We start from the raw sequence: 15,528 nt of genomic DNA, 5'->3' as shown, positions 1-15,528 counted from the left end.
GTGTTTTTCAAACTACTTTTGCCATGTAAGCTCTCAAAATAACTGATTTGCCTTATGAAGATTTCTCCTGAAGGTTTGGTCCTCAGTACTGTACTAGTTTCATTGCATTTGATATCAGGTTCATACAATAAAGAAGTTCCAGCCATAGCATGATCCTCTGATCAGATTGCAACTGATTACAGTGTGCTCCCATCTTTGAAGTGCTGTTGGACATAATAGGAGTACCTTTATCGTCTGATAGATTTGAGTTTGATACTTGGTCGTGCCAGCTCGGAATATCAATTTTTAATAAATGCCAGAAATCTGTAGGCAGTGAAGTATCTTTTAAGTTACAGCAACAATCTTGCAGTTCTAAACAGGCAGACAGTAGCCTAAATGCCAGTGTTAATTAAAGCATAGCAAAACCGGGACTAACTGTGCCAAGTTTGGGTTTAATAAACAGATTTTAAAAGGGAAGTGATAGTTAGAGTTGTCACTGGGGGAAATTACTTTGGGGTAGATGGCTTAAATTGTTTGGTTTCCTATGGCAAATTTAAAAGAGCTGACTCAATGAGAGATGTTAACCCTTAGAAAAGGGTGTTTCTGCACCATGACTTATCTTTTTTCAAATAGTGGACCCTGACTGGAGTGATCCTAATCTGCAGCAGATGTTGTAGTAATCTCCCAGAATTGTGGAATTTCAGGTTTTCTTTAAAGAAATTATAGCTTGTTAAGATTTCTCTTGGATCTCATGGTTTATGGTTTAATTTAGAAAACAGATGAATCTTCATTTTACCAGTCTCTTGTCTAGGCGTCGGGAAACTTTTTGAAATTACTGCTTCTGCTCTTTCACCCGCAGCAAAACCTTTCTTTTAAACATGCTGTCAGAAAAGTTGCACTAAAACCGAGCATAGTATTAACAAGGTTAGCCAGTGTATCACACATCTGTGATTGCACCTCTGTCCTGACTCGCAGCAGCCTTGCTACTTTAGTCCTAGGCTTGTCTTTTGCTGAGTAATGCCAGATTTGGAGGTGGTGGTAATTTAATATGGATAAATGCTTCAGATTATAGTGAGACAATGAAAAGCCTTTCCACCTGAGGCCTAAGAGTTTAAACTTAGAGCTCCATAATCTACTGTACCATGTGGCCACTGAATGTCATTGTCACGGTGGCCTCTACAGAAAGAGCTTTCCTTTAAATGATCACCTTGAAATGATCCACCTGGTCACTGTTTTGAGCTGCTCATTTGTTACCCTGTCTGCAGTTTCTCTGCAATACGTAGTATGTAAAAGTGCTGTGGGCTCTTTGTGGGTGGAGTAAGATTAAAAAAGTAACATCTAGAGATGTTTGAAATGAACTCCAAGCTCTAATGAATAGAGGACATTCCAAGTCTGAACACTTCAATACTATTAAACAAATATTCAAAATGCCTATTACACGGTTTTTGAAATATAATTACTAGGGATGGGCTAGTGCGGTTTTGGCATTGGTTCAGAAGAGAGGCAAGAAAAGGTATTATACGTAGTTGTAAAGCAGAAGATGCAAAACATTATTTTTGAAATCGTCTGGGCAAATATTTAAATGTACCAAAACTACAAGACTAATACTGAAGAAAGGAAAGTGTACTAGTCAGTATCCATGTATTGATACTGCAATGCTCAAGTCCCTGTATTTACTTGTTTGGCTCCAGAGTTGGTTGTCATTTGTCAGGTTGTGCTCAACATTATTAAGAGTGATTGATTGAAAAAGGAAGACATCCGTAGTGATAAAGTGCCTGCTTTTGTTTCTATTTCAGGAAAGCCACACAGCACTGGCAACTCTGAACGGATTCAGCTCTCGGGAACGTACAATGTTCGAAAAGGGAAAATGCATTTGCCAGTCAACAGATGGACAAGACGCCAAGTTATCCTTTGTGGGACGTGCCTAATTGTATCATCGGTGAAAGAAAGCCAAATTGGAAAGATGCATGTTCTCCCTCTAATTGGTGGAAAAGTAAGGGTTTTTTTTTTTTTTTTTTTTTTTGCTTGAGGCTGTTCACTTAATCCTATTTTTCAGTGTTGTAGGTATACGTGGTGATTTTCAGACACGGGTTGCTGCCCCAAGGAGCTTGCACTCTGGAATCTGATAATGAAAACAGTTATTACTAGACGTAACACTTACTACCTGTATCTGAATCATTTGTATCTCCTTGCAAAGTTCTTACATTGAGAATTTAAAAATGGAAAAAATCAGGGAATGGCCATTAAATTGTGTATGTGGGATCATTATCTCTTCTTCTTTTCACGTAGTATTAATTGTTCTGTGTATGTATGTGTGTATGGCAGGGATGGCCAAACTTACTGACCCTCCGAGCCACATATGAAAAGCTTCAGAAGTTCGAGAGCCAGGGTGCGCCTGCCGGGGCTCAGGGCTTCAGCCCCTCAGGAGGTGCCTACCGAGGCTTGGGGCTTCAGATCAACTTCTGCTGAAGTCCTGAGTGCCAGCAGGTGTGCCCCGTGGGGCTGAAGCCAGAAACAACATACGGGGGGGCACATGGCGTCACATGTTTCCCCAGTTTTTTGCTGGAGTTGGCTGGCCCTGCTCAGTCACATGGTTCCACGGGGCCCCCTCCCTGCACTGCAGCTGCTGGCTTCCGCAAGCTGGGAGCTGTGGCCCTGGGGAGAGGCAGCAAGAATCAGCTGGGAGCTGCAGGGAGAGCCGCTACTTTTGCTGCTGCTCCTCCCTGTGGAGCTAAAGCAGTGGCCCCTCCCTGCTCTTCTTAGCTGTTTGCTGCTGCCTCTGGGAGGTTCAGGGAGGGGCTGCTGAGGGTAAGAAGTGGGGTGTGCCTGGGGGGCATGCCTCAAGCTGTTGGCGGGGCCAAACCTTTAAATTGTCATCTCAGCAGGAACTAGTAGTCTCTGGCAGAAGCCCCTAGCCCCACCGCAGGGCAGAAGCCCTGAGCTCTTTCTCCCCCTCCACCCAGTCTGGTAGGCAGAGACTGGGGGAGAGGAATGGGGGAGGGAGGACTCTGCGAGCTGCACTTTAGCTGTAAAAGAGCCGCATGTGGCTCAGGAACCAGTTTTTTGCCACATACCAGGAATGGCTAGACATATTTTTATTGTATTTGCTGAGTAGTACGTTACTTTGCCCATTGGCTGAGTTTAGTTTTCGCTAGGTCGCATGTGTAAATATACGCACTTACGTTTTAGAGCAATTCCACAGCATAACTGTAAAATGGCATTATCTTAGTCAACAAATCTGTTTTGTATATTCAGAGTTGTATCTTTCCAGTGACCTAGTGTTTGTTGCTGTTTGCTCATGCTACCTGTTTGCTAAGAGATGGAGTTGGGTTCTATTCCATTTTGTGCATCAACAGAATTTATTCCCATCAGATTTTCCTGTGAAACGGCACTGACAATGGGGCTACCACAGGAGCAATTGGAGATCCAATATGGCCTGCAGAATCTTCATAACTAGTTGTAACGCACAAGATGAAGAGTCCTTCTTGGTTCTTGGACCCTAGGCTGATTTTGCAGGACTGGCAGCTGAATCTTTTTTTAACCTTGTGTACTAGCACATGGTATTGAAATCGACTGAGACACGATACACATGGGAGTCCGTGATGTCATATTTACACAGTCAGTTTTCAGAGTTCCACCTTAATATTCTGTTTTAGGGCATTTTATATGCCAAGTCTAGTTGTGTGGAGCTTCCCCTGTTCTAGCAATTCTTTTCTCTCCCCTCTCTACCTTCTCCATACAAGAATGTTCCCACCTTTTCCCTGGAGTGTGTCCTTTTTCTCAGCCAGAAGAAATACAAAGGGATATTCCACAACCCTCTCCCCAGAAGCAGATGGCATTACTCATTGCTGCATACTGGGAAGTGCAAGATTCAAGCTTTCCTAGCCTGCTGTTATCCCTGGGAAAGCCACAAGGGAGGAGTAGGGTAAAATCCTAACATCAAAGATAAAAAGCTAACCAAATGGATCCTGAGCCTTTAAAGGGTTTTGTTCATGGAATTGGCAAAACGTATGTCTTTGTTTCTGTCTCCTGTCTGTTGTAGGAATTGCTTATGTGCAAGGGTTCAAGTTGAAGGTAGAATGCAAACATAAAATGAAAACTGAGTCAAACTCAGAAATATTTGCTGAAAGCCTACGCTATCGAGGCTTGGGTGGGGGACAGCTGGAACAGAATAAGTATTGTTGAACTTTTTTTTTTTTTTTAAAATAAAAAATTCTCCCGCACCCACTTAAATCCTCTTGCACTTCCTGGTTTGCAAAAGGCATTCCAGAACGTAGTGTTGTGAAACATCACAGAAACATCTTGGAGACCATACATTGTACCAGTTTCCTTTTTAAAGGTAAATTTTTACTGGTGAAGAACAAAACTAAATTATATATTCTTTGCAGCTCCTTATTGCATGTATAAAAGCAGCATAAAAGTCTTTCACAAGGAAATGCTCTTCTTCTTTTTTCCGTAGAGTTCTTTTCAGGTTATCCATATCCCTTGCTGAAGACCTCTAGCAAAAAAAAAAGATGAAGACTTCTTGCTTTTACGCATTTGGAATATCCAGACGAAACTAAATATTTGATGACTGTTTTTATATATTTATATAAAAGGAGCAGCAAAGGGCACAAAATATTTTGTTTCACATTCCACTGTTAAAGGCTTATCAACAAATACTTGTTTAAACTAGAAAAGAGTTATTGCCAAACTCCTTTCCCTTCTCTGCCCTACCCACAACCCATCAGATTTACTTACCTCCCACTCCATTTCCCAATAGGGAGAAGCATGTGGTTAATACAAATTTTTTTAAATGCCAGAAAATAATTGGCTTTTTGGCCGTTTAATTTTGGAAAAGTCTTAAGATATTCAGGTCTTAAGAATTATCCAGATCTGTATCTTCAACTCTAACAGTACATTTTATATAACTTAATTCAAGAGTCCTGTTAAACAGTTCAGGTTTCTTAATCTGTTGCTTGCATGGGTTTTGTGGCTCCTTGACACTGGATTAATTAAATTTCAGGTTTAACAATACTTAACGAGGCTTTTGAGCTCCTCCTCCGTTTCACAGCTTCACTTTGCTTGCACACTGACACTTTCCAAATGTTATGCAGTAATTATTTTATCTTTTTAAATACAGGTGGAAGAAGTGAAAAAGCACCAGCACTGTTTAGCATTTAGTTCCTCTGGACCTCAGAGCCAGACCTATTACATTTGTTTTGATACCTTCACAGAGTACTTACGGTGGCTTCGACAAGCATCAAAGGTAAGAACACCTCTAGCAAGTAGAGTTCTCCTAATTTTTCTAATTAAGAAAAATGTTTGCTCACTTTCACCATAATGGCATAAACAGTTGTGGGCCTGTGGCTGGAGTGAGGTGTGGTGTGGTTTTTTTTGTTTTTTGTTTTTTGTTTAAACTCCATTTGCTTGCACTGTGTAAATAAAGATACTAGCTAGAGTTCCTCCCGCCCCCCGCCCAAATCTTGGTGTAGCTCACTAATGTAAGGAATAAGACCCTTAGAATAGAGAAGGTCAGTAATGTCTCTTTCCAAGATTTTAATATGAAAAGTTGTGTTTCAGAAGTGATAAAAACTGTGGTAATGCAAGGCATGTAGAGAACCCAAAGACAGTGCTAGAAACTTCAAAAACCAGTTGGAGGAGTTTTTCTGTTGGGAATGTTGTGTTTCGCTTCTGTCTTAAAATAGGTGAAGTTGAGTGACTGGCAAGATATCAACATATTTCCTATTGCTGATCAATTAGTGTTCTCCAATATACTGTATTTTGGTACCTATTCAATATCCTAGAGCACCAGTGCTGTAATTGACTATGCAGTCAGATTATATATCTACCAGTGCTAGTCTCTCCACATATAGAGCAACCCACCTTCTAGCTGAGCTGATGAATTTCTATTTCAGAGCTCCTTTGCATTTGCCTTGTGCTGGAAAGACAGGGCAGAGGTGAGGACTCTGTTCAGCACGATCTGGTCTCCTCACTTCCCTCAGGGGACAGAGTAGCAACCATGTTAGTCTGTATCCGCAGAAAGAAAAGGAGTACTTGTGGCACCTTAGAGACTAACAAATTTATTTGAGCATAAGCTTTCGTGAGCTACAGCTCACTTCCTCAGACATTCTTGTCAACTGCTGGAAATGGCCCACCTTGATTATCACTACAAAAGGTCGTCCCCCCCCCCCCCCCCGCTCTCCTGCTGGTAATAGCTCACCTTACCTGATCACTCTCCTTACAGTGTGTAGGGTAACACGCATTGTTTCATGTTCTCTATGTATATAAATCTCCCCACTGTATTTTCCACGGTATGCATCCGATGAAGTGAGCTGTAGCTCACGAAAGCTTATGCTCAAATAAATTTGTTAGTCTCTAAGGTGCCACAAGTCCTCCTTTTCTTTTTCCCTCAGGGGAGTGGCTCTGGACAGCAGTTGTGGCAGAGTTCAGAGCAGCCCTGCTCTTTCTCCTACCGTTCTGATAGCAAAGCAGCCTAAGGTGTTGCAGTAAGAAAAGCCAGGCAAGGGAACTGGAGGTACTGAGGATACAAGGGAACCTCAGAATAAAAGAAAAGTAAATAATCGAACAGAAATCCCACAATGAAATGGGCTGGGTGAGGCAACAAGGGAGAGTAACTAAGCTGACACTAAAACACTTTCAACATCAGTCCAAAAATGTTTCGACTCCTGTCAATGCCTTACTATGTGTGTACGTGTGATGGGGAGGGCCACTCATGTTTAAAAATGAAAGCTCTGAGCATGTTAAAGTAGAGTTCCGGACTTAAAAATATATCACGTGTGTTTAGAGCAGGCTTTGCCAACAGAATTTAGGGTTTGTTTTTTTTACACCATTTGCATTATTAACCTCTTACTATTTGGCACCATATTACCTTGTCTTGAGAGGTTGTTTCTGCAATTGTCTTTCTCTATTATACTAATTTTTTCCCCTCTGCTTCTTTAGTCAGGTTCTTTGCAGTGTCTGATACTAGCTCATATTCCTGTATCTTGTGCACTGAAGGGTAAAGAATGTTTGTTCTTTTGTCACACTGGTTACATATTTTTCTCTTTGGTTTTCCACTGTATTTTTAGTGTTCGTTCATTCATTCCATATTTAGTAAGAGACTACTGGTTTTTATGTTCTCGATTGTATTAAGTAGTTAGTGTGATGCTTTTTCAAGATATTTGTAGATTTATGGCACTCTGGATTACTTTCAGTCTGGCTTTTCCAAAAGGCAGTATACTTTATTTAGTGAATGTTTTGAAGTATTGGTTTTTAAAGAGGATTGTTAATTTTATGCTCTTATAATTCAACTCGATTTACTATATTATAGCTTTCTTTGGGCAATAAATGTTTGGGATTCTTTCTGGCATAGAATGCCCTTTGTGCATGTTCCAGTAGTTCATCTATTTTAGGATTTTGTATCGCTCTGACATTGGAACACTAACCCTAAAACTCCCGGACTTCTTATTGTGAAGCCAAGATACGCATGGTTTTGGGTATGATCTGATTTCCAGTATTGAGCTTGTTCTTGGTGTTCAGTCGATCTTTTATATAAGACAAGTGTTCTTTCATCTCCAGTGGCTCTGACATTGGGTGAATGAAGGATAGATCTCATGAGTGAGGATAAACAGTGTAAAACAATGAACTTCAGAAGTAGAAATAAATGACCAGAAAGTCCCATTGAATTACTGACAGCATAGGCTTGTTCTGTACCATGCTGTGCTTCTCTCTTGCTCTCTCTCACCCATATGACTAACAGTATTGGGAAGGTAGCCAACCTGAGGACATCTCCCCATATAATCATGACATCTTCCCTTTTTTAAATGTAGGGGGAGGAACTCCAAGCTCCTAGAAGGCTTTGAGTGCCAGAACTGAGGAAAGCCACTAATATTGGCAGTCGAACACTTCAGTATGTTGACAGCAGCACATAGCAAGTGAAAAACTGAGGAAAATCTTGGTTTCATCGTTACACGTTCATCTAACTAGATCACTCTGTTCCAGTAGTATAGCTTTGTAGAGTCACATCTTTCAGACAGGACTTAACATGTGTTAGAATGAAGTTTCTCTAAACTGTTTTGTAAAAGCAATGTGGAAAACAAGCGATACCAGCTCAGCTAAATGTGTTTGTGTGGGAAGTATCGTGCAATAACAGACTAGTATGTTACTGAAATAGAAAAAACTAGCAACAACCACAAATTTAAATCTCGTTTGGCTACTGATACCAGTACCTGTGGAATTCAATTTAGAAGATGAAACACACAGTTCCTGAATTACATGTACAAAGTGGAAGAATGGAAGGAATCTACCAGTGTGGGTTATCTAATGAAGGTCCTTTTGTACCAAAATAAATCCTAATCCTGTATTTCTATTTATCTTAAAAGATGCTACCTATTTGAAAGCTAGTTCAGTTAAAACTGGTTTTAGGCACTCAACGCACTCTTGGAAATAGAAAAAAAATACAAATGTGCTGTTTAAATGTACAAAGTAAACAATTTGGGGGGAGAGAGGGTGGGAATTTTCTCTAATCCTTCATTGTTAGCTTTTAAGTGTAACTTGTAACAGGTTAAATGTTTTATATAGAAGTGATCTATTTAAAATGCTATCCACTTTTAAATGAATGTTTTTGGCGCGGGGGATGTATGAAATTTGTGTCATAATGTGAATACTCAAATATACTCTCTGAAATTGTTTTTTAAAATACATTCATTACTTAGTGGCATCTATTTGGATTTTTATTAACACTCAACATTATTATATTCACTAGTGTTCAAAAGCACTTCAACATCTTTAAAGGATAGTCTGAAAGTTAAAATTGTGTTGTCCCTAAATAGTATCTGTTTGTGTTCTGACAAATGAGAGTAAAAACTTCCACTTACTAGTATATTCAAAAAATAAAATGCATCATAAATTTAATACACAGGAGGAAGTCACAGCACAAGATATCTGTTTATGAAAAATGTAATTTTAGTTTTCAGTTACTAAAATCTTAAATTGAAAAACCATTAGGTAGTATTGTTTATACACACTTCAGGAAAAATTCTCAGATGGTCTTGTGTACTTTTATATAACTCACATAGTTTAATCTTAAACTGACTTTGCAAAGGGTTGCTTGCTTTGACAGCATTTTTGTACGTAGGGTGTGGAAGAAGGCTATGTGACTATTTTAATAGAATGTCAAAGAAAAAAAATCCCTAACAAATCATACATGCAACAGAAAAACATGGGTAAGGAAACAGATTTCATTCAAGCTTCCAAACAATTAATGGGTGAATTGTTTGCATTCAATAATTCAATTTATTTCCATTTCTTATTTTTTTCCGGAGACTAAAATGAATTCCACACTTTTCTAATTCTGCCTATCACTAATTATCAGTGAAAGACTAAAAGTTAAGATCGTAGGAAACATGTCCATGCTGTTGCTTCTTTAATTTAAAAAGCTTAATGTTAACTAACGCTCAAAAGAAAAACAAAGTGATTCAGAGTGTGCATTAGCTTCCACCCCCAATGTATTTTCTGTTTATTGTTAATGGCTTTTTGATAAGTTTGCATATGTCCTGTGACTATGCGTGCACACATTTTAAACAGTGGGGTGGGCCGTTAGTGTGAGACTTGTACACAGAAAAGTCCGAATTATGGGGGGAGGTAGAAGTGGAAGAGATTACAGTGAATTCTGCTCAAGACTGAGATTCAATGGGGTCACTGCAGAAATGCTGACCTAGATATGCAACTTGGTGACACACTTACTCCAAATAGGTCAGTTTTAAATATGTTGATTTAGCCTCAAATGGAATGCTTTTAAAAGCTGGAAATGTGCATGTGCTTCATTATTGATAGCCTTTTTCTACACTGTATCATAACTTTAGTTTTAATTTCTAAATATTGTAATTATAGTTTGTAGGTTGTTCAAAAGGGGCATAAAGAGGATTCAGTTTTATTAATCTACTGTACTTACCCTATTGTCAGGCTGAGAACTAATAGGTGATTTTTGCGTATTTGTGTGTCGGGGAGAACTTGTTTCCCTACTCTGATATTAAAGGTATTTTATGTTGTCCACATTAACTTGAAATCAAGATGCTGATACTTGTACAGTTCCTTAGTGCAAGTGATTCAGGTTAAGCAGTTGATTCTGGACTGTCACTGTACGCATTTTCAACAGGAACTACAGGAGTGAGAGGAGAAAGAATGTAGTAGTATTAAACAGCAAAAAGAAGCAAATGTTAAATTACAAAGGTTGATGGGGAGAACGCCAGAATTTTGGCAGTTTGGACACCTTATACCTTACAGCATTAGTTTGTAGGCAGAAAAGACTGAACTGAGTGGGGAGGTAGAAGAAAAAATACCTTGTATTTCATGCCTTTTCACAAGACATTGGAACTTAAACATTCCTTTTCACATTTTGTGTGGGACTTTTCTTAGCTGTTTGATTAAGTTACCAAGGGAAAATATTAATACCCCTTCCACATAGACCAGTTTATTACCCACTATGCATGTGGGTGCCATTCCACTTCATGAAGAGAACACTGACCTGAATCAAAAAGTGTGTGTGAAGTTTGTGAGGCTATGCTTAAGAAAAGCTAACTTGTCCCACACTCTTGTTACACCTGTTTGAGTCTTAGCCCTAACCAGGAGAGACTATCACTGCAACAAGATGTCATTACAGTTCTCACTCTTCCAAAACAGGACACCAGCAGTACATCTCTATCAGATATCCTGTCTCAAAGTACCTAGTGTTTGATGCTTTTCTAAGGAAGATAAAAACATGTAGTGTGCCCCTATTTAAACTCTACAATACTATGCCTTAGAGAGAAATATGCCCCGGAGCATGAGGATTCAAAACTCCTTTTTTTGCTAGCTAAATTGTAGATGTCATTAGTCACGTAGTACTTAGTACTTGTACAGCACTTTCATGTCTTCAAGCTGTTTTACAAACATGACTATTACAAATGCCCAAGCTGCCTTTTTTTAAAAAAGAAAAAGAAAATGAATTGCCTTGTGGCAATGACTTCCGTGGATTTATTATACATTCCATACAGAAGTATTTCCGTTAAGATATATTCAATGTGTTGGCTGTTTAGTTTAAATGAGCTGTCCTTCTCCTTTCCAGTAATACCAGAATAAAGGCGGAGGGTGGCTCTGGGCAATTCTAGCTGCTTTGCATTGTTCGAGTGGCATAGAGCAGCCAGGATATACAATGAATATGGCCACAAAAGTTAAAAATAAAAGGTGTAATATTCCGTACCTTCCAGTAATTGGAAATGTCACGTGGTAACATTCTCCTTGGGTTTATTTACCTTCCATGTATGAAATTTTTAATTTGAAAAAGGGAAATTCCCAGACTCAAGCTGCATTAAAATGGACTTAAGGTTGAGCATAAATGTCAGTAACATAGGGTAAAATACATTACAGGATATTGTAATTTTACTGTAAATTCTCAATCTTAACTACATCTTAATACAGCATTTGTTTCTGAATTAAATGGAATCTTCAAATTCTGGAGCACCATGTGCCGGTCAAAATCAGGGACCCTATGTATGGGCCTACTGGGCCTAATGCTTAATCTGGCCTTGATTTGCTATAGTGCCATGTGCTTCCGTTTGGTTGTCTTTTCCAAGGTGATGGAGTTTCATTAGGTCATATACCAGCATTTCTAGTTGTGTGCGCAGCAGGAGAAGTTCAGTTCTACCTAGTACAGTAGAACGTCAGAGATACAAACACCAGAGTTACGAACTGACCGATCAACCACATGCCTCATTTTGAACTGGAAGTATGCAGTCAGAACGGTGTAGGGTACTAGCTGTATGCTGCTTTGAGGATTGTGGGGAGAGATCAAGCATTTATATGGAAATGCACTATTATTTACATCCTAAAAAAATCTTTCATCTTGGTTTCAATACTATAAGTATATTCCAAAGTAAGTGACAGAAATGTAATTAGTGTGTATCCCCATGATGTGCCAATTACAGGGTTAGTCCTGAAGAGCTCAAAGAAATCGAATGTGTTGCTGACTAGTAAAGTAGGTTTGATTGCCAGTTGCGCTTTTATTTTTGAGGTAGCTAAAGATAGTCAAGTAGGTGAACGTTTTTCCTTTGGACTATTTGCTCATTAAAATGAAAGTTGCATGTAATCAAACTCAAATTGTGTCGAGAGACTTCATTTTCTAGACTGAGCATATATCACTAACATGATTTTAAAACTCATGGTACTAAGCATGGCCAAATATAAGGAAGTTTAAAATTTGATTCCAGTTTAAACGGATATCAGAAGTTTGGGTTTCACAGAGCTTTCTAAATACAAATTACCAGTCCCAATTCAGAATGTAGAGGAGGCTAGGACGAAATAAGCTTGTGGCTGAGTAAACTGAAACCACTCCAAAGTTTTCAGGTTGGCATCTCTTTCCAATTCTATTTAGCTGGTCCTGCCCATTCTTGGAGGCTTCTCCATTCTCCTATTTGTATCTGCAGAAGCTACAGTGAGCTTTACTGTTCATACCTAATTTAAGGCTTGAGCAAATTTTATAGTTAAGTGTTTTTTTTGAGGTGTCTGTGTGCGTTGCATACAAGCTGCTCTCTAGTAGCTACTATTCAGAGCCAACCCTGAAAATTATTGCTCTAAACTAGAGGTGGGCAAACTGCAGCCCATGGGCCACATCTGGCCCAAGGACCCTCCTGCCTGGTCCTTGAGCTCTGGCCGGAGAGGGCTGCTGCTGTCCCCCCTCTCTCGTAGCCTCAGCTCACTATGCCGCCAGTGCTCTGGGCGGCAGAGTTGCGAGCTTCTGCCAGGCAGCGCAACTGTGAGAGCCGCCAGCTTGCTCCGGTGCTCTAGGCTGCTCAGCGGCGTGTCTGCTGGTCCTGGTGCTCTCATCGGCATGGTAAGGGGGTGGGGAGCAGTGGAGTTGGATAAGGGGCAGGGAGTCCCGGGGGGCAGTCAGGGGGTGGCTGGATGGGGTGGAGGTTCTGGGGGGGTGCTGTCAGGAAACGGGGAACGGGTGCTGGATAGGCATTGGTGTCCCGGTGGGCCTGGCTGGGGCAGAGGTGTGGATAGGGGTCAGGGCAGTCAGAGGACAGAGAGCAGGGGGGTTTGTAGGGGGTAGGGTCCCAGGAGGGGGCAATCAGAGGATGAGGAGGGGGGGATGGATGGGTCGGGGATTCTGAGGGGGGCAGAAGATGGGGGGGGCAGATTGGGGGCGGGGGCCAGGCTGTTTGGGGAGGCACAGCCTTCCCTATCCGGCCCTCCATACAGTTTCGGAATCCCAATGTGGCCTTCAGGCCAAAAAGTTTGCCCACCTGTGCTTTAAACCCTTGGCCACATATTGGATAGGTCAGAGAAAACAGTAGCACAGCACATGCAAAAGGAAAAATCCTGTATAACTTAGAATATTGTTTGTTACAGTACAATTGTTTAACATTGATGTTATAGCTTTTTATTTATTTTCCAGTGGAAAATAAAAGCCCTGAATGACATTTCCTTGCATTTAATATGGTGATTATGAGATGGTCACTTCTGAGTAATTGGACCCAATTTTCACTGTTCCTCATACTTTGCACCTCCTTGCTTGAGACATTGTTTGCTCTCTGATCACAGAATAGCATAATTTTTTTCATTAAGTAAAAAATACAAGCCTGTTTTACCTCGTGGGATTTTCACTCCATTACGAATTTCATGGAAACAAATCAATACCATATTGAACAGCACCAGGAATAAGATACTTTTTACAACAGCAAAATACAAGCTTTTTCTCTTCGCATTTAGATTGATAGTTTCTTTGATTTTTAAAGCATCTTGTCTAATTTTGACAATTGCTTTTTTTTAAGGTTTTTGAGATTGCTTTAAGTAAACCAGTTTCCTCCATACTTAGGCATAGTGTTCAGATAATGCTTCTCTGAAAGTAGAGGTCTAAAAATAAACCCACAGTTTCCTTTTAGTGGTGATTTCAAGTACTGAAACATAAACAAAACCTCCAGTTTCCACACCGGATCTTAACTTCCTTTTTTGTGTACGTATGAAACCTTGAATATTAAGACCTTTAGTCCCTAATAATATCTAGGAGTTCCTGTCTTTGATGGTTTACAGTATGTGTATTCATTGATGACTGTCATAAATATAAAGGGAAGTGTGACCACCTTTCTGTATACAGTGCTATAAAATCTCTCCTGGCCAGAGGCAAAACCCTTTCACCTGTAAAGGGTTAAGAAGCAAAGGTAACCTCGCTGGCACCTGACCCAAAATAACCAATGAGGGGACAAGATACTTTCAAATCTGGAGGGCGGAGGGGCGGGGGGTGGGAAACTAAGGGTTCTGTCTGTCTGTGTGATGCTTTTGCCAGGAGCAGATCAGAAATGCAAGCCTTCCAACTCCTGTTAAGTTAGTAAGCAATCTAGCTAGAAAATGCATTAGATTTCCTTTTGTTTAATGGCTGGTAAAATAAGCTGTGCTGGATGGAATGTATATTCCTGTTTTTGTGTCTCTTTGTAACTTAAGGTTTTGCCTAGAGGGATTCTCTGTTTTGAATCTGATTACCCTGTAAGGTATTTACCATCCTGATTTTACAGAGGTGATTCTTTTACCTTTTCTTTAATTAAAATTCTTCTTTGAAGAACCTGATGGATCTTAAGAACAATAAAAAATCAAAAGGTTTGGGTATGTGTTCACCTGTACCAATTGGTGAGGATTCTTATCAAGCTTTCCCCAGGACAGGGGGTGTTTGGCTTGGGGGGATATTCTGGGGGAAGACGTCTCCAAGTGGGCTCTTTCCCTGTTCTTTGTTTAACACGCTTGGTGGTGGCAGCATAGGGTTCAAGGACAAGGCAAAATTTCTACCTTGGGGAAGTTTTTAACCTAAGCTGGTAAGAATAAGCTTAGGGGTCTTTCATTCAGGTCCCCACATCTATGCTCTAGAGTTCAGTGTTGCTCAAGGAAGTGTTCCTTTAGTGCAAGCCCTAGGTGAAGAGGTTAAAGGCAGAATTTGTGTGAGGGGTGAATTGCTGCTTAGAAAAGCTCCTGGGGAAAGGAATTCTCATGCTAGTCTTTGCAAGCAGTTTACTGCAACTGAAGGGTGTGAAAGTGATCTTCTCAAGAAAGTTTCAATTCCTAACAGCCAGAAATTTTCTGTTGTGAATGGATCCACTGACTTTCCTTTTGAAAGATCCAGTGTGGGTAGCACTGAGAAGGTCTCAGATGGAGTGAAAGCTGTTAAGAACGTTGAACAGTCCTACAACCAAGTGGCTGTGTTTGGCCAGCTTGTTGGGGAGACAAGGTTGTTGAGAGAGGAATGTCTCCATGCTGATTCTGTAAGTGAACAGTCTGTGTCTGAGATTCAGAGGGGAGACTGGGTAGCTGAGTCTGCAGAGCAGAACAGCTGTGCAGTTAATCTCTTGAGAATGCAGGCGATGTCAGGTAAACGCTCATCTCTAGGCACATTGGATATGACTTGTAGTCTCTCAGTGAACTTAGCATCTAATTCCATGTGGAATCAGAGGTTGGTAAGGGAAGGACAACAGAACTTTGAGTCTAGCTTGTTAGTGAAAATGGATGATTTCTCTTTAAGACAGAGTGCAGCCTTGGAATTGG

General features: G+C 40.3%; 1 protein-coding gene across 1 annotated transcript in view; it reads left to right on the top strand.

Annotated features, from left to right (window-relative positions):
- PHLPP1 (PH domain and leucine rich repeat protein phosphatase 1) overlaps positions 1-15,528 on the top strand; it is a 220,017-nt gene that overhangs the window by 120,221 nt on the left and 84,268 nt on the right. Inside the window, exons 2-3 of the mRNA XM_084619249.1 lie at positions 1,776-1,972; positions 5,102-5,227. Coding sequence (XP_084475375.1) covers positions 1,776-1,972; positions 5,102-5,227 — 323 coding nt within the window. The remainder of the gene's footprint in view (positions 1-1,775; positions 1,973-5,101; positions 5,228-15,528) is intronic.

The sequence above is a fragment of the Lepidochelys olivacea genome (genome assembly GCF_965140295.1).
Source record: "Lepidochelys olivacea isolate rLepOli2 genome assembly, chromosome: 2".
Classification (NCBI taxonomy): domain Eukaryota; kingdom Metazoa; phylum Chordata; order Testudines; family Cheloniidae; genus Lepidochelys; species Lepidochelys olivacea.
This window is presented reverse-complemented; position numbering and strand designations above follow the sequence as displayed.